At 37.4% G+C, this 26670-nt stretch overlaps 2 protein-coding genes and 1 long non-coding RNA gene across 3 annotated transcripts; all 3 read left to right on the top strand.

Moving 5' to 3' along the window:
* The first annotated feature begins 5755 nt into the window (after positions 1-5755).
* On the top strand, positions 5756-7419 carry LOC112198720. The gene is made up of 2 exons (XM_024339843.1): positions 5756-6125; positions 6260-7419. The coding sequence occupies exons 1-2, from the start codon at positions 5756-5758 to the stop codon at positions 7417-7419; spliced, it is 1530 nt and encodes a 509-aa protein (XP_024195611.1).
* An 8475-nt stretch (positions 7420-15894) lies between these two features.
* LOC121052726 lies at positions 15895-16811 on the top strand. Its single transcript, XR_005810011.1, has 3 exons — positions 15895-16014; positions 16194-16323; positions 16555-16811. It is a non-coding gene; the product is annotated as an uncharacterized LOC121052726 (long non-coding RNA).
* A 575-nt stretch (positions 16812-17386) lies between these two features.
* Positions 17387-26167, top strand: LOC112196751 (1-aminocyclopropane-1-carboxylate oxidase homolog 1). The gene is given in 7 exon segments (XM_040518630.1): positions 17387-17456; positions 17459-17758; positions 17761-17863; positions 18231-18463; positions 18715-18800; positions 25909-26058; positions 26060-26167. Coding segments are annotated over 7 exon segments (1050 nt in total).
* The last annotated feature ends 503 nt before the right edge of the window (positions 26168-26670 follow it).

The following is a 26670-nucleotide window of genomic DNA, read 5'->3' as shown; positions in this document are numbered from 1 at the left end:
CACGCCACGAAAATTCTTAGACCGACATTTTGGGCTAATACTTTGTGATTGACACTTATGAACTTATCATTTGAGATTAACTGCACCATAGCACACATTAATTAATTATAAAATAGTACCAATAAACTATGATCAGCAAATCTACTTGTCAAACGATGTATTAGTAGTTTAACGATTCACTTGCCTATAACATGTCTCCAAGATTTACAACTAGAGCTCCAAGGACTAGGGTAACATCCACCTGCTGATCTTCATGGAGGACTTGGAGGCCACCAATTTGGTCCTGTAGGAGCACTGTGAGGAAGCTACTATCAGAATGTTGAGGAGTGCCCATGGTTAATTCCAGTTTAGCTGTTCAGGGCATGCTGGGTAGTAGGCCTCATCAACGGCCGGGCCGGGCCTTACTATATTTTAAAATAATAACGGGCTAGGTCGAGTCAGGTTTTATTGTAAATCGAAGGATCCAAGTCCGTCCATATAAAGCGGTCCTTGAGGACTTTTTCAGGCTAGGCCTTGCGGGCTTTATTTACAAATAAATATTTTAAAATACTAATTTTTTTATAAACCTATATTTATATATCATACACTCCAAAGAGCAACCTCTATCAATTCAAAGAAAATGAGAAAACTAACTGTTGGATGTGATCATTACAATAAATTATGAGTGTGGTAAAAAATTTAGCCAATTTCACCATATTTTTGAATCCGATCGAATTGGTCAACTGTCGTCATTTCTATGTCTTTTTGGTTAACCGATGGCATGACAACCGCGAAACGTGCTTATTTTTACATTACGTCTATAAATATTCCATCGATGGATATGCGTGGACATACGATAAAAATTTCAATTTTAATTATAAAGACGTTGACCCATACCAATTTGCCTCATAAAGTTGTATGACTTATATATTGCATTTAAATTGTTGAGGTTCACTCTAAAACAACCATGAAGTGGAAAACGAATTTAGGAAAACCAACCGCTCGATATATAGAGAGATTGTAATGTTTTATGGTGGTTGTAAAAAATCTAGCCAATTTGATTCTCGTTTCGAATTCGATCAACTATGTCAAACTTAGTTACTCTTATAAACCTATATTTATATATCATACACTTCAAAGAGCAACCCTTATCCATTCAAAGAAAATGGAAAAACTGACCGTTGGATGGGATTATTACAATAAATTATGAGTGTGGTAAAAAATTTAGCCAATTTCACAATATTTTTGAATTCGATCGAATTGGTCAACCGTCGTCACTTGTATGTTTTCTCGGTTGACCGATGGCTTGATGACCGTGAAACGTGCTTATTTTTTCACATCACGTCTATAAATATCCCATCGATGGATGTACGTGTACATAAGATAAAAATTTCAATTTTAATTACAAAGACGTTGACCTATATCAATTTGCCTCCTAAAGTTGTATGACTTGTACATTGCATTTAAATTGCTGAGGTTCTTTCTAAAGAAACCATGAAGTGGAAAATGAATTTAGAGAAACTAACTACTCGATGGAGAGATTGTAATGTTTTATGGTGGTTGTAAAAAATCCAGCCAATTTGGTTCTTGTTACTAATTTGATCAACTAGGTCAAACTTAGCTACTCTTATAAACCTATATTTATCTATTATACACTCCAAAGAGCAACCCCTATCAATTCAAAGAAAATAGAAAAACCGACCATTGGATGAGATTATTACAATAAATTATGAGTGTGGTAACAAATTTAGCCAATTTCACCATATTTTCGAATTCAATTGAATTGGTCAACCGTCGTCATGATATGTAGAATATATATATATATGCACATATTCTATATAGAAGTATGAGAACTTCCACACACTAACACACATATTCTTATATATATATATATATATATATAACATATATATATATATAACACATATAATAGTTTACGGGTTTTTGAGGGCTTTTTGACTGGCCTGGTCGGGCTTTTGACCCTGCGGGCCGGCGGTACTCCATCGGCCCACTTGATCCCCGGGCTTTTTGATGAGGCCTACTGGGAAGTAATGGCCAAGAAAGAATAGACCCTCTGCGCAACTCAACTCCTCGAGGTGGTTGGGGTTGAGCCCAAGTGCTTCAGACAATAATTCAAATAAGGGAAAATTACTGGTCCCCCCCTATACTTTGGGTGCGTCGACAGTTCAGTCCCTAACATCTTAATTTTAACAAATAACTCCCTAGACATTCAAATATCACACAATTTAGTTCAAAATGACCATTTTACCCCTCACTTCCTCTTTTTTTTTTTTTCCTATCCCCTCTCTCTCTCTCTCTCATTCTGCACATTTCGAACCAAGACATAAACACTCATTCTGCACATGCAAACAACATCGCAATATCGCATAGCCAATCCAATTCCTCATCTTTCAAAGATTAACATCCGATTATCACCAAGTACAAAACTTTGATTCAAGGTTGGGATTATACCTTTGTAAATCTGAAATCAACTTCAATTGACCCAAACTCAGTTCCTAGAACTCAATACCGACTACCGAGACGAGGATGGTGATGAACTGATGATTTTCACATCAACAACTAGACAAAATTCTCGATTGTTGACCTATAAGTGCAGCTGAGCAAGAGACGGAGCCCAGAAAGGCAGGAGTAGTCAAACGTTGAAGAACATGGCGGAGCAGTAGCTACCCAGAAACGTAAACCACCAAAACTTAATCCAATTTGAAAACTAATTACACAGGCTTGAACATTATGACGAGAGGAGTGAGTTTCATACCACATGCAACTTAATCGGTCGCCGGAAAACACCACAGAACCGTCAGAGCAGTCACTGCTTCTTGTCATCGATTCTCTCTCTAAACTTAATGATTTGACGAACTGAGACCGGAGATGTGATGACGACGAAGAGGTAGAGGTATTGGACTCGACAGATTTGGTCGACAAAAAGAAAGGCGTGGAAATGAAGTTTACTGTTTCTGGGTCTTGTCCGGATCTTGGTCAGCATCTTCTTCCTCATCTCCTGGTTTTGTTGTGGTTTGCTCCTCATTATTATTTGCCGCATGAGCTTCATTAGACGAGGATGAGATCGAAGAGGAGTTGGGTGTCGTAGGAGCAGTATTGGCGCTGGAGTTCAAGGCCTCAAAGTTAGTCCCACTCTCCGGCACTGTAGACGACACCAGCGACGCTGACGGAAGTGCTTGTGTTTGATGCTGCTGCCGCCGAGGTGGCATCATCATCGTCATCAACTAGTCAGACGGCATCGTTTGGGTCCCGAAATTAACCACAGGAGCATAGTCCGTGTTGCCGAGCAACTCCATGAAACCTAGAAAACCCCTTTCGGGTTCTGAGTTAAAGATGCTTGAGAGTGAAGGGAAGGTGTTGTTGGGTATCATCGAAATATCGTGATCGGAGAAAAGTGTTGAGTTGGCCATCGGTGCAGAGGAGGAGGAAGGAGGAAGAGTAGTACAATTGGTGGTGGTGGTGTTATTTCTCAGCTCTTGTCTACCATCCATGAGAATTTTAAAATCAACAGCACATATTCTCTCCCATTTAAACTTGTGCAGAATGAGAGAGAGAGAGAGAGAGAGAGAGAGAGAGAGAGAGAGAGAGGAAAAAAAAAAGAGGAAGTGAGGGGTAAAATGGTCATTTTGGACTAAATTGTGAGAGATTTGAATGTCTAGGGAGTTTTTTGTTAAAATTAAGATGTTAGGGACTGAACTGTCGACACACCCAAAGTATAGAGGGGACCAGTAATTTTCCCTTCAAATAAAGTGGCTCCTAAAGCCTTCACTTTTTTGGAGTAATCAGTCATTATATCCCGGCAAAAGTGATCAATATTCAAGGATTCCGAAGATAGCTAGTGATAAATGATGCTATCTGATTTATTGACGCACTAATCAACCAGTGGATCATGATTGTAATGGAAATGATGAAATCCTTTTACAACTGATATGTATGGATAGTATATTAAATTAACTTTGACAAAGAATAACCACCACAGGTGGTCGAGTTGGTAAGAGCCTCTAGGTTTGGAACCCCCACACCTGGGTTCGAAGTCGGTCGACGCTGATTGGAGTTAAATCTCAATCGATTCTTGGTGGCCATGGGGGAGGAAGCGTTCTGACATGATCTCCAGCACGGATTAGTCTATGAGCCTAGGAAGCCTTTGCCTAGTATGGAACCTCCATGTTTAGAGTTTGAATCCCAACTCTCACTAGTTTGTGGCCAGCAGGTTTGAGGGGTCTTCAGGTTCGTGCTCCTGCGACTGGAGATTAGTCTGCCTTTGCTGGGATACTCTCGTGGACTTCGGTCCGAATACTGACTGAGTAGGTGTGCTACTCGCTATCCGATAAAGGAAAAAAAAATTATTTGTAAATCACATTTAGTGGTGGACCAGTGATTTGCATTGTCATTGGGGGTTGGCTATAGTTGCAATGAATGGGAGAAAATAGGATCTAGACATTTTTGAATCAAGTAATAATTTTCTTATAAAAGATAATTAAAAAAATAAAAAAAATTGGCGTGTTAAATTAGGAAGGTATAATGCATCTATATGACGCATAATGCATCCACGAAGAGTCATTGGACCTAATCAAGTGTGTTAGTATAGGAACTTGTATGTTGGCATTCCCTTTATACAAAACTAGAGAGTTCTAGCTTAAGAGTGTGTTTGAGAAGAATGATCTTAATAATTGGAATTAAAGTTCAAGGCATGAAACGCATGACAAGATCCTACTGACTCATATGGAATTTTCAGGTAAGATTCATTCATTGCATTTTGCATAACTAAGTATTGGGATTGATAGCTGTGCGTCAATCCTTTATTAGTCTATATTGAGTCCATGCATGGTACGTTGTCTGTGTGTTCTGTTTTCTAAAAGAAGTTTATTTTAAATGGTTATGTCAGTCATTAAGTCTTTGATGCTTTCTGTTTTTATTTAAGCATATATCTTTTATCTTTATGATAAAATATTCCTTGTTTATCATGCTATCTTTTTGGAAAGGTTGTTTCCTAATTGGTGTCAAACTGTTTAATACAATTGATGATACTCTAAGAGATTTAGGGGGAGAGCTGTTTGATGCATATATAAGCTTTGCAAAACTATTTTCTTGTGGAAGCTTTGCACGATAGAAAAGTTCTTTTGTTTCATAAGGCAAAGCTGTGTCTTGATCATTAATTCATTTGTTCCATGTCAAAGTGAATTAATGAATCAAGAATTCATTCATACATCATCCATATCATTCTTATGTCTTGGAAGTCCTATGAATTCAGTTAGGAGTCAAGCATATTCAAGAATTGAAGATTGACGAGTTGATACATGTGAAGTGCATCTACAGGTAGTGAGCAAATTTGTGTGAAGTAGTTCAACCGGCTTGAATGAGTTTAGCTAGAAACTGCGTTCAGAGTTATCCGAGAGGTTGTAAGTCTACTTTGTAATTTGACTACTATCTTATAGTGTGTGCTCGAGCACTTGGCCTTCAAGAGTTAAGGCCACGTAGTTGTTTACCTCACATTGAGGATTTTTACTGCGCAAACATCTTCTGTGTTTCTTTGGTTCTTATATGTATGTTTGCTTGATACGTTGATTTATGCTTGTTCTATTTCTCATTGTCTTGGGATAGCAATCTTATTACAATCCTTGAGATCAGTTTCGGTTTTGTGAGTACATTCCAGAGCGTTTTCTATTCACCCCCCACCTCTAGGCCATTCTAGTACTTTCATTTGGCATCAGAGTAGGTCACTAGTCTTTCTAGTGAGATCCGTGGGTAGTCTAGGATGGATTGTGATAGGGGGCGTTCGGGGTCTATTAATTGTCCACCCTATTTTGATGGGGAAGATTTCGCTCAATGGAAAACCATGATGCAAGCGTTCTTGCATGCACAGGATGAGCACATCTGGAATATTGTTGAAACCGGGTGGGAACTTCCCATAACGAAAACTAAGCTAGATGCTACTGAGAGTTCTGCCACTATAACAGAACTCAAGCCAAGGGATGAGTGGTCAACAAGTGAGGTGCATGACTATAACAATGATGTTAAAGCACGACACAGCTTCTATACAGCTCTTTTTAAGAAAGAAGGGAAGCGTATTGGGACTTGCAAGACTGCAAAGAAGACATGGGATCTTCTCCAAATGACTTATGAGGGTAATGACAGAGTTAGAGCTCAAAACTTCAAAGACTAACTCTTGAATTTGAAAACATGTTCATGAGAGAGGACGAATCAATTAATGACTTCCACTCTAGGCTAATAAATGTGACAAATGAATGTGAAAGCCTAGGTGATCCTATTGCTGAACATAGAATTGTGAAGAAGTTTCTTAGATCCTTGCCAGCAAGTTTTATGTCCAAACAAACTGCCATTGAAGGAGTTCAAGACTTAGAAACTTATTCTTTAGATGAACTTCTTGGAAATCTTCAAACCTTTGAAATGAAGATTAAGCCAGTTAAAAACAAAAAAGAAAATGACTTCGAGTTTACTTCTAAGGACTTTGCTCTTCTTTCTAAACAATACAAAAAGTTTCTTAGGGTTGGACATTCCTTTCAAGAAGTCAAGAATTCATTAGGATCAAGTTCTAGAAAAAATTCTTTTAGTGAAAATCCTAAATGTTTAGAGTGTCAAGGTTTTGGGCACCTTGCTATTGATTGTGGGAATATGAAGTATAAAGCTCGCACAAGTAAGGCCATGAAATCTACTTGGAGTGATTCTGAGAATGAGGAACAAAACTTTGCTTTGACTGCTACTCTTCATTCTACTTCCTCAAGTGATTCTGACGATGATGAGCATAATAATGAAGAGATGGCTGATAAGTACGAGGAAATGGGCAGAACTTCATCTAAAATGATCAAAATTAATGAAGAACTCAACAAAAAATTGATTCTAGCAGAAAAAGAAAGAAATGGGATTGCTGAGCATCTGCAATCCCATGCAGAAAATTGGGAGATTGAGAAAGCTGCTTATGTTGACCATATCAAGACTTTACAAGAAAGCTTGGATGCTCAAGTTAGTCTTGTGAACTCCCTGTCGTCTGAAAAACTGAGTGTAGAGCATTCCTTGAAAGAGTCACAAGAAATGTTCTCAAAATTTTCTATAGGTTCTGAAAAAGTTTCAAAAATGATTGGGATAGAAAAAACTGAAGGGGACAAAAAGGGGTTGGGAAACTCCTCTTGTATAGCTTCCGAAAAGTCCAAGCCTATTAGGTTTGTGAAGGAAACCATGGTTCCCAAGACTGAAAACTCTTCAAACTTGAGAAGATTCATTCTTGTATGTCATCATTGTGGTACACCTGGTCATATCAGACCCAAGTGTAACAAGTTTAGGAAAAATTTTCAAAAAGTGAGGCCTCCCCAAAGAAGCATGCACAATCAGTTCTTTGAAGCAAAATTGAGAGAGCACTTGAGAGAAGTTAATAGGATTGCAAATTTGGGTAAGGAAGGATGAATATTCATGTACAGGTAATTGAATTCTCTGCCCTTGTGATTGCTAAATTCATGTTTTATTTGCTCTTGCAGTATAGGTGTTTGCTTTTTAGTGTCTTTTTATTTCCTTAGTTTTGATTGCAATTACTGTTTTAATCCCTTATTTTAGTTTTCCTTCTTTATCCTTGGATCAGAAAAAGAAAAGAAAAAAATGGTTTTCCCTTTACATCATTCGTGCATTTTCCTTCTGTTGCTTTGCATTTGCTTAAAGGGAGTTTGGTTGAAAGGATTGTCATTAATTCTCAGATGGTATGTGTTTGCTCTTGGATTTTCTTGACCAAAATATTAGAGAGTGATTGCATTGACTGACTTGATTTGATTTGCCCATTGATTTCATTATTAATCTCTTCCTATGTTTTTGTTTTGCTATACCATACCATGCTTTACGAGTGTTCTTGTTTGAGTATTGAGAGTGCAGGTTTGGAATGCACATAGTCAAAGAAACCTTCCTTGCATTAGAGTCACCAATGATCTTATCTTTGTGGCAATGGCTTGAACTTAAGCGTACATAAAAGCATAATAGATTGAGATTGAGCAAATTTTATTCTTGCTAGTAGCGGTTGCGCTCAAATGATAGAGATGAATTAAATGCTTCATGCCTATTTAAGGAATACCCCAAGGTAAGTTTTCTATCTCTTGTGGTACTCAAGTGTGCTTTAATCTCCTAGAATTAGTTCAACTTTCAGTCCCAATGTGCAATGATATTTGATATTAGTTTGAACTAATTGTCTTGTGCTTTTCTATGCCTATTGAAACTCCTTGATAATTCTTATTTTGAATCACTTGCAATTCCTTATGGATGTGCTTAAAAACTCTAATCTTCTCCCTCAAATATTGAGTTTGTTTGCATCTGCATATACATACTGTGTGATTCTTTCATATAGCATAGGTGCATTGTTAGTTTAGCTGCATTGTTTTCTTTCCAGTCTAGGGATTGCATACATGCCTTCAATCCTTGTGATAGCTGTGTGAAGAAATTGAACTAAGATTGAAGCGTATGATTCATGATTTCGTGCTCTAAGTTAGTACATTGAAAAGTGATCAGATTATGTTAGACTTGCCAGTCTAGGGGTTTGACATGAGCTAAGGTCCACTGCTTGCTCTTGCACCTTGAATTCTTCACATGCACACTTGTATCTCTTGTGGGAATAACACCTTGTTAAGATTGTTTGAGCTTGAGTCTTTACAAGAACTAAGTGCAATTGTGTTTATGTGTGTTACTTTACCTCCTTGAAAAATAAGAAATATTCAATGTAGGAGCATGGCTAGACTATTCCTAAAGTAAACAGGCCTCGGTCATGACAAACGATATGAGGATTGGGAAGAAACAGGAATGGTTTGGTCACCTCGGTGGTAATTACTTCTTGACTCGAGTTGATATGTCCTTTGGAGTGTCCTTGTTACACTTAGTGCCTTAAAACCAACTGGTTTGAGAGACACTAGCGTAAAACTCGCTACATGGGTCACTAAGTTTGTGCGTTATTGATCTAAAAAGAAAAAAAGGAAAGAAAGAAAGGGGGCTATAAGGAAGATGATTCAAGTTTTTTTTTTTTTTAAATGTTATTATGAATCCTTGCATGTGAATACGTTTTTGTGAACTCTGTTTGGCTATTTTGATAGGGTTAAAACCCCACACTAATTCTTGTTCACTTTTCCCCAAAGTCGAGTGAGAACTTATCATTGTTTGCGTCTAAATCTCTAGCTGGCTGGTTGACCATGGTCTTTCCTTATCTTTGTACAAAGCTTTGAGTTGAGTAAATTTCTAAAAAGTTTTCGCTTTTGCATGCTTGGGTTTTGTTCACTATACTCTCACAGGGACCATGACATGTCTCATTGCTTGCTCATCCTATTCATGCATAATTGTATTTTCGTCGAATCATATGTTTAGGTGCAGTTTTGAATTTTTTGTGTCAGGTCCATCGAATGCAAGTGTTTTCAATATGAGGATTGTTAAAGGATGTTTATTACCCTTTGTCATTCCTAGACAAAAAGGGGGAGAGAATGTTATTGTTATTGCCGATGCTAATGAGTTATCAAACTTGTAATAGTTTTAAATTGATTTTAAATCTCTTGTTAAATTGATTTTAAATCTCTTATTCTCTATGCGTTTCACAAGATATATTGTTTTTGAGTATCTCAGGATGGTGAAAGGCAACATGACACAATTTCAAGGATGCTGGTTTTTAGTTCTAGGATATGTCGTTTAGCTTTATAGTTTTGTATAGGAATGCCAAAGGGGGAGATTGTTAGTATAGGAACTTGTATGTTGGCATTCCCTTTATACAAAACTAGAGAGTTCTAGCTTAAGAGTGTATTTGAGAAGAATGATCTTAATAATTGGAATTAAAGTTCAAGGCATGAAACGCATGACAAGATCCTACTGACTCGTATGGAAGTTTTCAGGTAAGATTCATTCATTGCATTTTGCATAACTAAGTATTGGGATTGACAGCTACGTGTCAATCCTTTAGTAGTCTATATTGAGTCCATGCATGGTACGTTGTCTGTGTGTTCTGTTTTCTAAAGGAAGTTTATTTCAAGTGGTTATGTCAATCATTAAGTCTTTGATGCATTATGTTTTTATCTAAGCATATATCTTTTATCTTTATGATAAAATATTCCTTGTTTATCATGCTATGTTTTTAGAAAGGTTGTTTCCTAATTGGTGTCAAATTGTTTAATACAATGGATGATACCCTAAGAGATTTAGGGGGAGAGCTGTTTGACGCATATATAAGCTTTGCAAAACTATTTTCTTGTGGAAGCTTTGCACGATAGAAAAGTTCTTTTGTTTCATAAGGCAAAGCTGTGTCTTGATCATTAATTCATTTGTTCCATGTCAAAGTGAATTAGTGAGTTAAGAATTTATTCATACATCATCCATATCATTCTTATGTCTTGGAAGTCCTACGACTTCAGTTAGGAGTCAAGCATATTCAAGAATTGAATATTGACGAGTTGATACGTGTGAAGTGCATCTACAGGCAGTCAGCAAATTTGTGTGAAGTAGTTCAACCGGCTTGAATGAGTTTAGCTACACTACAAAAAAGAATTCAAATGGCCACAGCGCAACGCCGTCGCGGAAAGTCAAATTGCCGTCGCAAAAGACCTATGGCGACGGCTAGGCGGCGACAATTTTGTCATTGTCGTTGAGGGCGTCGTCATTGCTATTTGCTAAGGCAATTACGCCGTAGCTTGCAGTTTGACTACGGCAACTACGCCATCGCAAAGGTCAATAGCGACGCCACCTACCGCAATGGAATTTTTGCGACGGAAACAATGCCGTCGCAAAATATGAATTATTAATTAAAAAAAAATCTTTTGTTTTTTAACAAAACACATACAATTGACATTCTGTTCAATTACTTAATTATGCAAACAAGATAATCTATAAGTACAGAGCCGACAAAATGGAAAAAGAAAGCTTGGATAGATAATATTTGAGGTATGATTATACAGATACAAAAATGCACTAATATTTAAACCTTAGCTAAAACTAGGCAGCTCGCCCATGCGCAGCCAGTTTCTGTTTGATTTTCTTAAATTTTATACAGAATCTAAATTTACTAAAATTTCATATCATTTTGGTCTTTGTGCCGAAAGGACTTTCGGGATGGTTGATTTCCAGGATATCCTTTCCTTGAGAAAGTTGAAAAATGTAAATCAGATAACAAATTCAACCATATTATAGAAAACTCTATAGCCTCTGAACCAGCATCAGAAAGGAATATTAATTGTAAATTAGAACTCAGCTAAGCTACAATAACAACTTTCCAGATAAAGCAAGATCACACATTCACTCGCAAACAGATAGAAAAAGTAAAGAGTTCATACCAGAGGCGGAGGGAGGCAGGGGCTCAGTGGGTCTCGTGCCCCACTCACATTTTCATTAAAAAGTTAGTGTATATATATACATAATATTAGTATTATATTAATATTAGGTTTTTAATATATAATTTTATATTATTTTTTTGAGCACTTCACGTGCTCTTCTTTGTTTTCATTGTTGGGATTGTTTGAGGAAGAAAACGTGGGCCCCACGTTTGATTTATATTATATTTTTCTTTTCCCAATTTTTTGGACATCAATAATAAAATTTATTACAATTAATTCCTCGTTACCTATAGATTTTTTAAGTCTAATAGAAAAAGGATTAAAAAAAATATTCTATTACATCAATAACATGTATGTATGTATGTATGTGTGTGTGTGTGTGTGTGTGTGTGTGTGTGTGTGTGTGTGTGTGTGTGTGTGTGTGTGTGTATACATCGTCACTTGAGATTCTCAATCAATTTTTTTGTGAAGAGTATTGTTGTAGTCACTTCTTTTGATTCTTACTACTATATTTTTAATTCAAATATATTAAGATACTTTGAGAAGAAATTTCTGGTGCAGAAGAGTTGTCGGGTATAAATACCTCATTAGATTCATCTCCCCAAAAAAAAAAAAAAAAACAAACAAACAAACAAGAATGATAGTAATTTAGAGAAGCCTTGTCCCGAAATTAATGAAAAATATCCTTCTGATCATGGAAATCGTCCTCCAATTTCAACTTATCATCCTAATGTTTAAAATGAAGTACGCAAATATTATCTTCAAAAAGGTCCTTGTCAACCTAGAGCACACGAGTTTCCTGATTATTGCTTGATTGATTTCATATATTAAGAAAGACATTTTTACTAGCATAGATAATGAGACTATCATGCAAGGATTTTAAAATATGAAATCTCATTGAGGGCAATTACCATTGTAATAATATTTTGTATTTTTTTTTGTGCACCAGTGAATCTAAATTCCTGGCTCCGTCACTGGTTCATACCATAAGTGAAGCAAATGATCACAACAGCCTCAGCTGCCCAATAGTAATCAAATGATGTTTCCTAATTGTTTCAGTTGCTAACACCAGGCAAACAAACAATGCAGACTAAGTTTCACATCAAACCCAATTAGCAAAATAAAAAAAAAGGCTCTGTGAGAATGTGGTCGTTTATTTTGATTGGAACTGCATACAATAGTAACAAAAAAAGGAATCATGGTTTCAGGTGTTTTCATTCCAAACCATAAACTTGAACATTCACTACACAATAAAAAAGGTAAGTAGCAGATTAGAAGAGCAACGGTCGTAAGGTGGCACAGTCCCAAAGCAAGTAGGTTTGATGTGAAATTGAACAAAAAAACCATGGATATGAAATTGAGACAATCTATGAAACTATGAAACACAGCATACCCCTTGAATCCTCTTCCCAGTGACATCCTTGTCCTTAAACTTTAAAATAGACACTGTTGGTCTTGTATATCTAATTATCTATGTTTAAACTTTAGAACACTTGTAACTCATACAATTTTAGAACACTTGTAACTCATACAATGATTCTTCATACAAAGGACAAAGAACTAATGTGAAGTGTGGAAATTGACACATTGTTGATCCTATAGACCAAGATAACGTACGTAAGAATATGTATTCTGGACCAAGATTCTTTTGTAGGATATACTTCATCCATAAGGATGTCATGATATCTAGGATTCCTTGAAAATTCTGGTTTCTTAATCCCATTGTCTGCCTCACTGGTTTTCAAAAAGAAAATAAGTTAGTAATTTACAAACCAAAAACTACAAAGAAATTAATAACTCATGTTTGAGTACACTAGCTACTTGGTTCTATTGGCAATACTATTGCATGATCCAATCTAAAGAAGATGTGAATCATTGTGTAAGCAGTTTACATTTTGAAGGCCAAAAGATCCGAAGCTCATTTGATAATTAATGAGAAACGAAAAACCCAAACAACCACTGAATCTCATTTTCAATACCTGACAAAGAACTAAATAAAGCAATTTGATTTCATTTGTATCAGTCTTTGCATATGATCATATTTACAACCATATAAAAACTTTTGAAAACGTGTAGCAAAACAGAAACTGAACAGATATTAGCAACTTCGTTCTAGTTTGAAGACTGGAGAAAGATTACAAACCTAAAATATGTGGCTATCACTTATTTCAATATAATACAGAACCATGCAAATGATTAACAAATATATACGATTCAAGTCTAAATGCAGTACTAGTCCTATTAGCAGTACTTAAAATCACTCAAATAACCCTGACAACAAAAATATCAATTCTGAAGGATCCAATCCTAGAAATAGAGTCAAATTCATGCATATACCAAAACACATGACCAACAAATCATTCTGCAATCAAATTTAAAAAAAAAATTGTAAACTGAGCTGACCTTTAAGTGCGCAGCGGTTTTGTCCTTATCAGTGAACACTCCAGTAGACTCCAACAACAATATCGACACCAAACTGACCCCATGGGATCTCCTCTGGGTTTCTGTAACAAACAAATCCCATAATTGATGTAGTACTTGGATCTACAATCCCATACTTAACAGCAACTACAAAATCCACTCTATGTAAATTGTTAGTATAATATTATTGGCAATTCCAAAACACAAAACTATAATCATGTGAAGCCCAAGAAGAATTGTTTAATCATGATGATTAACTAATTAAATGCAAGTATGGTTCCTATGGTGGTCTTGCTGTCAAGACATAAGATAAGACTACAGTGGTCTTGCATGGATTATTAAAGTATGGGTTCTGTTTTCTAAAGCTATAGAACGAAAAGAGAAGAGAATGTGGGAGACATGCTTTTTAAGCATGAACAACCTTTCTGTTACAAAACAAGGAAAAGCAATTGCATTCTATTTTTTTCTCCTTCATGGAGAACTAGCTGTCCATACACAAAAGGTAGAAGAGGACAACAACGGGTTCCATCTTCTCATGATGAAAAGCTTGCTGTCAAAGAAGAAAGGTCAAGCAACTGTATCAAATTTCAATCTCGTCTTGTTGTTGACTCGATTAAACCACTATGAACTAACATATATTAGCAGGAGTAAACCCCAAAAGAAAAAAAAAACCTAAATCTCTTAAACGAAGTTACAAAGAGAGCTTATAGCTCTTTCGATCATTGATATTTCTCAAGTGTCTTCTCCATGCTGAAATGAAATTAAGCAACCACCATGAAAATGACAAACAAAAGAGAGCAATAAACAAATACTAGAAAGAACATATAATAAACAGGTGGAGATACAACTTGTTTTAATACAATGATGCTTCACGTCTATAAATGCCTAACTAAATTGGTTCAAATCCAACACCAGGTAAATGCTAAACTATGAAAGACAACTAGAGGTGTAGATCTATGCCACACTTACTTACAAAACTGGTTTTCTTTCTTCGGGATTTTGAGAGGAGTCAAATGTCCATTCCTTAAGCTGTGTAATCAACAACAATCCACAAGCCCTGCATCCAAATTAAACAAATCCACAGATTAAACCAATCCATAAGCCCTGCACCCAAATTAAGCCAAAATAGCAACCAAAAAAATAAATGAATTGAACTTTGAAGCAAAATAAGAATGAACTTACTATATAAATTTTATTATCTTGGCATTGATATGCTGAAAGAGAATGAAAAATAGGAAGGAGATTTCAGTTTGAACAATCGCGGATTGAGTCAGGAGAAGAAAATTAGGGAAATCAAGAGTAGGAGAGGGGAGAGTGTAAAAAGTAAGAGCTCCATTACAGACCCATTTGAAAATGGTTTTCAGTAGAAAGATGAGCACAAGCAATGCTAGCCTTCTTCGTCGGCTACTCGATTGGGATTGATAAATTAGATAGCAATCGAACAATCTGGTGAAGGAGCCAATGGAATGACAGAAAAAAAGAACCCAGGTAGAACAATCCTAAAACCCAAGCCAGATTCCTTCTATTTCCCCAAACCAACCTAGATCTTAAACAAGTTTCCACCCCTAACTCAAAAGTTATAGATCTTTACCCCTTTGACATCACCGAGTTCGATCTGCAACTCCACCAAGCACTCTCCTTTTCTCCTTACTGAATACCAATCCATTGAAAACAGTGGAGTGAATGCGAAGGGAACTCAATGTTTCCCAAAAAACCTAAGAAGACATCTAATACGACGGAAAGAAAATATATAAAATAAAAATAAACGACGGCATCAATAACGGTAGCTAAAAGAAGTAAATTTTGGCGACAGAAAGATATTGCCATAGCAATTGAAGGCATATTTATGCGACCATAACGCCATGCCGTCGCAAATAATTTTTCTCTTCGCAACGCCGTATTTGCCATAGCAAAATTTTGATCAATGGCGACGGCATTCTGACGCCGACACTAACTGATGAAGCCAAATGAATTCTTTTTTGTAGTGGCTAGAGGTAACCGCGTTCAGAGTTATCCGAGAGGTTGTAAGTCTACTTTGTAATTTGATCAGGGGCGGATCCAACTGGGTTTCAGTTGGGCTCAAGCCCCACCGAGCATTTTGGGCCGAAAAAAAAAATTAGGTTTATAGGTTTATAATTTTTTTTTTTATGTTTTATCTTTCATCTCAAGCCCCACCGAAGTCGGGGTTGGAGGCTTTGGATCCCTAATTCCCTAAACTGAAACACATCAACCTGCCGTTTCGAGTGACTTTCTCCATCCCCGCCTTTCTCTCGTCTCCGAGCTTCAGGATTCAGGAGTTTAGGTATCTCTCTCTCCCAGTCTCCCTCAGTCCCTCTCTGTCTTCTTGTCCTCCTCTTCCTCTTCTTCGTCTGATAGTCTCTTCTTATCTTCTTCTTCTTAATTGGATTGAATCAATCACCCATTTGAAATTGAAATTGAATTCCCCAGAGTAATGAAATTGTGTGTATGAATGATGCCTAGATTGGAGCTACTTTCATTGCTTGATGCAATGATGCCTAATGCCTTGATTTGCTATTTTGCTTTGGTCAATCTCGAGTTCTCGACCAGACGACCACGGATCACCTGATTCACCTCAATGAAAATTTAAATTGTAAGTTATTTCTTTTTCAGTTTATCTAGAATTCTAGTTGTTGAAATGCTAAATGTTGAATACTTGAGTTGAATTGAAGATGTCTTGATGAGATATATATATATATATATATATATATATATATATATATATAATGTGATATTGCCAATAGAAGTGTTCTCTATGTGATATATGTGGCATAATGGCCGATATAAATGTTATTTATGTGGCAATGAACATTGTTAAACTCAGAAACAAAATGGAAGATGAGTTTCTTGGTGATTGTATGGTCCTTCACATTGAGAAAGAGTATGCTGAATCTATTGACAATGATGAGGTGATTAAAGAGTTTGAAGCTTCATGTACTCGTAGAGTTAGATTTAGTTAGTTTATGCTCTTGTATTATATTGCATTGCACGTTTATTTTATTATTGAGTTTGTTCTTTAATTTTGTATATGCATTAGAGGGGTAAGGCTCATTATGTCCCCCCCTGACTGAGTGTATCATTTTTTCAATTAATAAAATTCTCTCGCACCGTCGAGATTCTCTATTATTTTTTTTCTTTCACTTTGTTAAGAAATCCAAGCCCCACCGAAGGTGGAATCCTGGATCCGCCCCTGAATTTGACTACTATCTTATAGTGTGTGCTTGAGCACTTGGCCTTCAAGAGTTAAGGTCACGCAGTTGTTTACCTCACTTTGAGAATTTTTACTGCACAAACATCTTCTGTGTTTCTTTGGTTCTTATATGTGTGTTTGCTTGATACGTTGATTTATACTTGTTCTATTTCTCATTGTCTTGGGATAGCAATCTTATTACAATCCTTGAGATCAGTTTCGGTTTTGTGCGTACATTTTAGAGCATTGCCTATTCAACCCCCCCCCCCCCCCCCCAAGGCCATTTTAGTACTTTCAAAGTGTTTGGTGGGGGTATTAATCAATGGTCAGATTGCATGCATGCTGCATTAGAATCACGTTGATTTTTTCATATTTAATACTTTTAAGAAAAGATTCCTCATATATCTATTTGATAAAGAAGGACTATGATTTTTGTTTGGGGAGGGAGTTACCAGATTTCGTAAACATGGTCTCCGGGAATTCAATCTACCCAGACCGTCTCCAACAGCTGAAGGCCTTCGACGAATCCAAAGCGGGCTCAAAGGAATTGTCGATGCCGGAATCACCAAAGTCCAACCAATTTTCGTTTGGCTGCAGAAAGACGACAAGATCTACGGCCGACCAACCCAAGCTCATTTCACTATCCCAGTCGTCGACCTCGCTGACAATGCCGGCAGTCATGCTGAGGTGGTCGACGGAGTCCGAAGGGCCGCAGAGAGTGTTGGATTCTTTCAGGCGATGAACCATGGGATACTCAAGAGAGTGTTGAACGAGATGTTGCTGCCGAGGGAGGTAAAGGCCGAGTATTACAGCAGGGATCCGATGAGGAAAGTTAAGTTCTTAGTAGCTTTAATCTGTTCGAGTTAGCTAATTGGAGAGACAGTTTGTATGTTGACATGGCTCCAGAGCCTCTTGATCCTCAAGAACTGCCTATGGTTTGCAGGTATATATAAGACGGTTCTTGTTTCTTCGTAACAACAATCTTCTAACTTTGAGTATTGGTGTTTAAATCGCTTTACAGTGTGCACTGTGATTTTTATCTAGTCCTACTGTCCTAGAGCTTCCAAATCTAGTGACTTAGTTATCATTTTAATGTTGATGTTTAAATAGACCTGAACAGATTTGACCATCCAATCAAATATAAATCCTTGCACTTCTTGATCAAAAAATCCAAATGAAAACATTATCTAGTTATCTTATCTATTAGGGAACATAGGTTTTGTCAGAGGTTAAATTTTGGTTCTTTGTGTTGGTGAACAAATTAATTGGTTTCATGAAGTAATGGTTTCCTAAAATTAATTGATTTGTAGAGATATAACTATGGAGTACTCTCAACATGTTTTCAAACTGAGTGTGACTTTGTTTGAATTGCTATCCGAGGCGCTTAAGCTCAAACTTGACCACCTTATAAACTTGGATTGTGCGAAGGGGCATTCATTGCTTAGCCACTACTATCCACCATGCCCTGAGCCTGAACTCACCATGGGCACCAGCAAACATTTTGAGGCTGCTTTTCGCACCATCCTACTTCAGGACCACATCGGTAAACCCCAGCGACCAAGCACTCCTGCCCCAAAAGCGGAGACCGAACAGCCGCCAGGTTGTCGAGGACACGTCTGAAGAGGAGGCGGGCGCCCTCTAAGTTTACCACCCTACCCACTACTGGACTATGGGGGGCAGGCAGGCGAACGGGAATCGACTGAGAACCCGAACCCCTTCATACTGGAGGGTCGGGGATGGATGGAATCAATCAGAAGTGCAAATCGCGCAAGCGAAGCGACCGCACCGAAACAGGACTCCAAATTCAATACCAAAACAAATGGATTGATGTTCCTCCTATGCCTGAAGCTCTAGTGGTGAACGTTGGGGATTTCTTGCAGGCAAGATCTCTATATCGTATATCTTCAGCACGGTGGTTTACCTCTGATCATTTTATTGTGTTCTATATATAGTTGATTTATATAGGGTGAAATTGCCTCATATATATATATATATATATATATATATATATATATATTGTGATATCCAGCAATTTACTTAGTTTGTTTTGTGACCTTGTTGTTTGCATACCTTATTTATTTTGGTATTGTGAACTATTTTGTTGTTGGATCATATTATATTTTTATGAGACTTTATTTATTATTTTTTTAGTTACACTTAGTTTTAAGGTTAATTAGTTATTTTAGTAAAAAGGAAAATAGGAATTTTAAACAAGTTACAAAGAGGTTGTGTTTACTTAGATCGAAGTCTGAAACTTAATAGATATTTTCTAATAAGTTAACTGAACCTATGAGTTTTGAGAGAGAAGAAAAGTGTTTCAGACGTGTTTAAGGTAGAAAAAAGAAGAGAGAACAATAACTGTGTGCAAGGATAGAGAAAGGAGAAAATAGGTTAGGCTGCGCTGACCACAAAGGCTTGAGACGAAGTATCAAATCTGAGATCAGGTGATTTTGTTACAATTTCGACCAGGTATTTTTATTTAAATGATTATGGTTCTTTTATTATTTAAAATTAGACTTATCAAGGGTTATTTTGGAGTTGATTTCACAAAAAAATATTAAGAATCGAATTTATGGTGATTTTTCAAAGTTGACATAGAGGAAACAAGTTTTCTGCTGACAGAAGTTAGGAACGTGTTATAGTCATTGTTTGAAGAGTCAAATGCTTTGTTTTAGCTGTCATATTTTTCTGAAATGTTTCTCTTTGTGTCTTCTTTCTGGGGTAAATGTTAATGAATTTATCATTCGTAGTTATTTTTATAAAATTCGTTAACCATCTGAACCTAGCTGTTTAGGTGGAGAGGCATATTTTGGGTTCTGTTTTGAAGACAGCTTTTGGGGTTTGGGAAAAACTGATTTTGCTCCTAAATTTTTATCATATGCTAAATATTGAGCCTTAAATAGACTTGTAAAATTTCAACGAGTTTTAATATGAACTGAATCCCATGGAATTTTTGGAAGAGTCATTGTTGGTGAAGGTTCTGTTTCCTGGCAGGAACAGATGTCGGTTTTGGAAAATTATTTGGACAAGTTCTTAGTCTTCTTTTGGCTTAATATTTTTACTGTAGATACTTGAGTATGTCTAGTTTAATCTTATAAATTTTCCAAGGGTTTTTGTTAATGATTGTAGCAAGTGAGATTTTTCCTTTAGACGTAGGTCCTGCCAGATTGCTTTTACCGTAGGTTATAAGGTTCTAGTTCGTGTCTTATTTTGAGTTTTTGTTTGCTTTAGGCCAAGAAACCGCAACTTAGGACGCTGTACCAATTGCTTGTATAGCTTGCGTAGTTGAGGTAAGTAACTTTTGTTTGCTCTGGAACCATGATAAATATATTATTGATGATACATTAGTATATTATATATTATATGCTTATGATTTTGAGTGCACCATTTTTTGTTTTTGTTGTGAATGCTTTGGCTTCTACTAGTACGTATGCATCATGCAAAATTTGATAAGTTTTGAAAGAGATTTCTGCTAGGTATTCTCTTGGCATATCAATACCAGTAGGCTGTCTGGGGAGAAATATGTTCTGTAAGTGCAAATTATGCACTGTTTTGTCTTTGCAGGTTCTGCACTGTATGTTATATGGCCCACATAGTGGGTTCGTCACCAACGGGTGACATTTGTCTCCCACCTCTGATAAATTTGGGTCTCACTGGTATGGTGTGTCTAGAGGGACCTAGAAAGTTCTGTTTGATTTGTTTTGAGTGCACTCAATGTACTATGCATTTTACTATATAGTATAAAAGTGTGGAATGTCTTCCTATTTGTTATACGTGATGTGTTATAGTTACTTACTGAGTTTATATCTCATTAGTAATTTGTTATGGTTCCAGGTATTGAAGAGGAGTTGAATGCTTAGAAGACTTGGTGGCAGGTAGTGGTTGTGTCGGCGTCCCCTAGAATAAAAGTTTTAGTTTCTTGTTTAAGATTGTTCTAAACTTTAGAGTTGAGCTTCCGTTATTTTTTTTTAATTTAAGATTTTATTTTCAAATTAACTAAAGTGTTGTAGAGAATTGGATAATTGTATTGTATTCATCTCACCATGAGGTTTATATAGGGTTACATCATGTATACAAAAGGCAATACATGATAGCCATACTAATCAATCGCACATTACAAGTCTGTCAATTGCATACATTACGAGTCTGTCAATCGCATACATTACAAGTCTGTCAATCGCATACATTAAGTAATACCTATTGCATGAATAGTCATTATCATTTACAAAACTCCCCTTGGATATTCCATGTCAATAGTGTTGCCTCTGCTATGCGCTTCTAAGTTGCCTCGTCAAAAACCTTACCAAGTAATAAAAACCCTGTGGGAAAAAACAACCTTGGTCGAAGGAGAAAAAAAGTACAACGCGCATGAATGTGGAGTAGTCGACATCCTCCCACACTCCCCCTTGTGCTGCACAAACTTGGTGATGACGTTTTGATCGTTGGCTCACTAAAAACCCTGCCAGGTAACAAAAACCCTGTGGGACAAAAATAACCCTGGTTGAAGGGCAAAAAGAGCACAACACGTCCTTCACTGTTCAAGATCGAACATGTAGACATCATACCCCTCCTGATGTCAAGTTCTCCCCCTGATTTCTACAATTATGGGAGTTTGGATAACTTTCTTAATCCGATGCTTTTCACATGTTTCTCGAAGGTGGATTTAGGTAACGACTTGGTAAACAAGTCCGCTACATTATTCTCTGAACGAATTTGATTCACTTCAATATTTAGAAGTGTTTGTTGTTGCTGATTGTAAAAGAACTTAGGCGATATATGCTTGGTGTTGTCGCCCTTAATGAAACCTAACTTTATTTGCTCAATACAAGCTGCATTATCTTCATAAATGCATGTAGGTTCATTTGTGGTAGACTTCAAACCACAAGTTCCTTGAATGTGTCTAACTACAGACCTTAGCCATATGCATTCTCGCACGGCTTCATGTAGGGCGATAATCTCTGCATGATTTGAGGAAGTAGCAACAAGGGTCTGCTTTGTAGACCTCCAAGATATCGTAGTGCTTCCCATGGTAAAGACATAACCCGTTTGGGAGTGACCTTTGTGAGGGTCAGAGAGATACCTTGCATTAGCAAAACTCATCAAGACATCGTTGTCATTTTAATGGAAGGGAGGAGGAGCACGGAAGGTGGCGTTTTGCCTTGTGGAGTCCGATCCCAGACTTTCGTTATTTCTTTTCTCTCTAGGGATAGAACAAGCCTATATCAATCGTACCTCTCAAGTATCGACCGATCATGGGAGTACTCACATGCTTTGCTTTATCTTCATTAAAGCACCTTAATAATTTTTGAGTATATGCTGACTAATGGATCATAATCCCATCACTACGATGCTAGAGTTCTAGTCTGAGGCAAAACCGTGTTTTCCCAAGATCTTTCATCTCAAATTCGGATTTCAAGTACTTAGCAGTATCCTTTAACTCATCTAGAGTTCCAATTAGGTTCATGTCATTGACATAAACTACTACAATTGCAAATCCGGAACTTGTCCTCTTTATAAACACGCATGGGCATATTTTATTATTGACATATCCCTTCCCAATCAAGTAGTCACTTAGACGGTTATACCACATCCGTCCCGATTGTTTCAATCCATATAGTGAGCGTCTCAATCTTATTGAAAGCGCGCTCCATGGTTTAGAGCCACTTGACTTGGGTAATTGAAGTCCATCTGGAACCTTCATATATATCTTTGAATCTAGATCCCCATAGAGATATGCTGTAACCACATCCATAAGCTGCATGTTATGTTTTTCGGAAACTACCAAACTGACAAGGTAGCGGAACGTTATAACCTCCATTACGGGAGAATATGTCTTCTCGTAGTCGATTCCAGGGCGTTGTGAGAAACCTTACACCACAAGGTGAACTTTGTATCTAACAACATCGTTTTTCTCATTACACTTTCTACCAAAGACCCATTTATGGTCAAAAGGCTTTATACTTGGGGGTGTCAGCGTTATAGGCCCAAATACCTGTCTCTTTGTTAGTGAATCCAATTCAACCTGAATCACATCTTTCCATTTAGGCCAGCCTGCTCTTCATTGACATTCCTCAACGGAGCGAGGTCGATATCATTGTGTTCTATAATTCCTTGAGCAATAGAATATGCAAACACATCATCAAGGATAATAGAATCTTGATTCAACATCTCATGTACACTAGTGTAATTCATGGAGATCTCCCTATTCCCTGGAATTGGTTCTAACATTGGAGCGTCCCCCAATGATGTCTTTTGGACATAACCATAATCCGGAATATCTTCATGAGACGGGTTATTTATGTCGATGATTAATAGATCTTTCTGTGCCAAACTCGCTTTCTTTCTCGGGCGAGAATCCATCGAACCTTTGGACCTCCCAAATTTCCATGCTCGGAGCCCAGCCTGAGCCACATTGCCATCACTATTAGTGGTGGAGGTGCCATGCCCAATACCCCTAGGGGTGGCACCATGTCCATGATTTTTAGGGACCTCAATCCTTGCAGGCACGTTTGCAGCAGGTATATGTGATCTTGTCACTTTAGCGATATCAGAAAACGCATCAGGCATAGAGTCTGCTACGTTCTGAAGATCGAGAATTCTCCGCACTTCAATTTTGGACTGTGCGGTTTCGGGGATCAAGATGAGACAAAGTGGGGATAGACTACAACAATTCCTATCGTTCCTGTTGAGCATTATTGTTCCTATCTCCCCTTAACGACAGGAAGACTGTCTCATCAAAGTGACAATCCGCAAATCTAGAGGTAAATAGATCGCTTGTCAAGGGTTCTAAGTAGCGGATAATGGTTGGAGAGTCATATCCAACACAAATGCCTAATCATCTTTGAGGATCCATTTTGGTGCGCTGTGGCGGCGCAATTGGCACATAAATTGTACACCCAAATATGTGTAAGTGTGAGACATCAGGCTCATATCCAGTAACCATCTGAGACACAGAAAAGGGTTGAGTGCAGTAGGCCTCAGACGAATGAGCACAGCTGTATGCAATATTGCATAGGACCAAGCAGAAATAGGTGCACGCTGTGGGCATTCTCTAGGAGGATTGGCGCCTCCACCATGACCCATGTCGCTACCACCACGGCCAGGGTTACCACTACCCCCTCTCCCACGTGTGGCATTGCCACCACGTGTATCCGCACTAAACTTGCAGTTTCCTACCTGGTTAGGGCGGTTATATGGACCCATACGTCCCTCATGTCCCTTATTCTTAGGGTTCCGCTTCTTGCGCCCTCCTTTGGGTGCATTATAATTCGCCTCATGAACGCTTTTAGTTCCAATGGGCCTTGAATTATAATTCCTCACGAGGATGTTATCATGTTTCTCAGCTACAGATATGAGATTGATAAGCTGATGAAACCTCATGATCCATCCAACATTGACTTCAGTTCGGTATTGCTTTGATACCACAATGGCTGAAACGGGGAAAGTGGAGAGAGTTTTCTCAATTAGCTCTTGCTCTGTGACATGTTGTCCACAAAACCTCAACATGGATTGTAGGCGAAGATCTTATGAATTATATTCAGCAACAGACTTGAAATCAGCAAAGCGCATATTGTTCCATTGAACCTTCAAGTCAGGGAGGAGGGAATCTTGGACATTGCCAAAGCGCTCTTCTAGCATTACCCATAGCTCTCTTGCATCCTTGATCGACATATACTCCAATCTGAGTGCCTTGTCCATATGGCGCCGCATCAAGATAACTGCTTGAGCATGCTTTGTAGGTGTTCGCACGAACACATGATCCGGGTTAGGTGCATGGATTATGGGTAATATTCCCTTTGAAGTGAGGTGGTTCTCAACATCGATTACCCAACTACGGTAATCCGAGCCTGTTTAGTCAAGCATGGGAAAGTCGAGTCTAGGTTCATTCGACATCCTGAAAATAAGAAGCGAAGATATATTAGTTTCAGAACTAAACATCCACGAAAACTAAAATAATAAGATTTCTGAGTTATGCTGCCAAGAAAACAATTTCCAAGAATCTCTTTTGGATTAGACCAAAACAATAATGTTCTAATATGGTCACAATTTGATGCTTACGAGCGCTCTTAGTTCGAGCATTATGAACAATCTTAGTTCATACGAACACTCTTAGTCATTAAGCGTGAATCCCCATAATTCTGCTTTATTAAATAATCGAACCCATGTTCGTATATTGAAAATCAAGTAAAAAATAAAGGAATTTAAAAGACAAGAAAGCAGGAACTTTAATCTTTAAAACTTGTTGAAATTCGGAGCAGATTAGCTTCTGAACAGCTCTCACTTCGAATGGTATACAGATCTCAAATTGACTTCAATATGGCTAAAATTTGGAGATCAGATAGAAGAGGCAGAGAAGAACAACTTTGATCAAGGAAGAATTTTGATCTGAGGTCCCGATCAAGATGTTTCGGGGCATGCAAACAGGCTGATCTGCACAGGAACGAGCGTGCTCCTATGCTGCAGGGGCAGCAGGAGTGCGACGATGCTGTAGGGGCAGTAGGAGGCACACGGGTTCTCAAGGGCTGCAGGAGCAGCGCACGATATGGCTAGCAAGGGCTAGGAGCTTGCGGCATTTTTTGGTGAAAGAAATTTCGGGTGTTAGAGTTTTTTTTCTGGTTAAGGCTTGGGTTAGAGTATCGTGCTGATAACGTGTTGTAGAGAATTGGATAATTGTATTGTATTCATCTCACCATGAGGTTTATATAGGGTTACATCTTGTATACAAAACATACATATGTAACCCTATATAAACCTCATGTATTTTGAAGCTTTTCTTTATATCATTTTGACTTAAGAGAAGTATAGTTTTCACCTCCAATTTTTGGGGCGTGACATATATATATATATATATATATATATATAGACACACACACATATGTATATTTAATGAAGCGAGAAGTGGACTAGCTCACTGTCCCCTCGGATATATATCATGTAAATTTCAATTTCGGCATTATTTTGTAATGACTAATGGGTATGTTGATCCAGCTAATATCAAACAACAAGTTCATTAGCGTTAATCACATAGTACGGTCCAAGAAGGAAGGTCCAAGAATTTATGTGGCATGTTTCTTCAGACATATTTCACTAGAGAACTCCTCGAGAATGTATGAGACAATCAAGGAGTTGATATCAGAAGGAAAATCCCCCAATTTACCAGAAAACAAGTGTGAAAGATTATGTTAGCGGTTACTTCAAAAAAGGGGTTATCAATGGGGTGTCAGGACTAGAGTATTTGAAGTTGTGAAAAAGATCTATATATATTGGTGACTTATGAAATAAATAATTTTTTTTAATAGAAATTGATATCATAGAATCAATAATCAATAGTCATTAGCTAGATATGTACTTAAAACAAGATAACTGGTAAGAAAATCCGAAACTCTATCTAAGTAAATGCAATTTATACAAGTTTGTTAAACTCGCTTTGTAGTGAACTTACAAGTAAAGAACAACTTCATGTCTTTTAGGAAAAAAAAAATCATTCACTAGTCTATCATTAGCCTGCACACAATTTTGGTATCAACAGAACTCCACTTCCTAGCAAACGAATAGAAGCAAATCCTTACCCATAAGCCGCTTGAAATTCACCAGTCACATTCAAGATAGTTATGAACTTCCATATAAGTCATGATCTGAATAAATTGGCACTTGAAGACTATAGATCGACCCAAAATGTCCAAGAAGGTCCATCCCTTGGGCCAGGTTAGCCCAGATCACTAAATAATAAGTGAGGGTGGCAAAGTATCT

Source organism: Rosa chinensis, chromosome 4, assembly GCF_002994745.2.
Source record: "Rosa chinensis cultivar Old Blush chromosome 4, RchiOBHm-V2, whole genome shotgun sequence".
In the NCBI taxonomy this organism is placed as follows: Eukaryota; Viridiplantae; Streptophyta; class Magnoliopsida; order Rosales; family Rosaceae; genus Rosa; species Rosa chinensis.
This window is presented reverse-complemented; position numbering and strand designations above follow the sequence as displayed.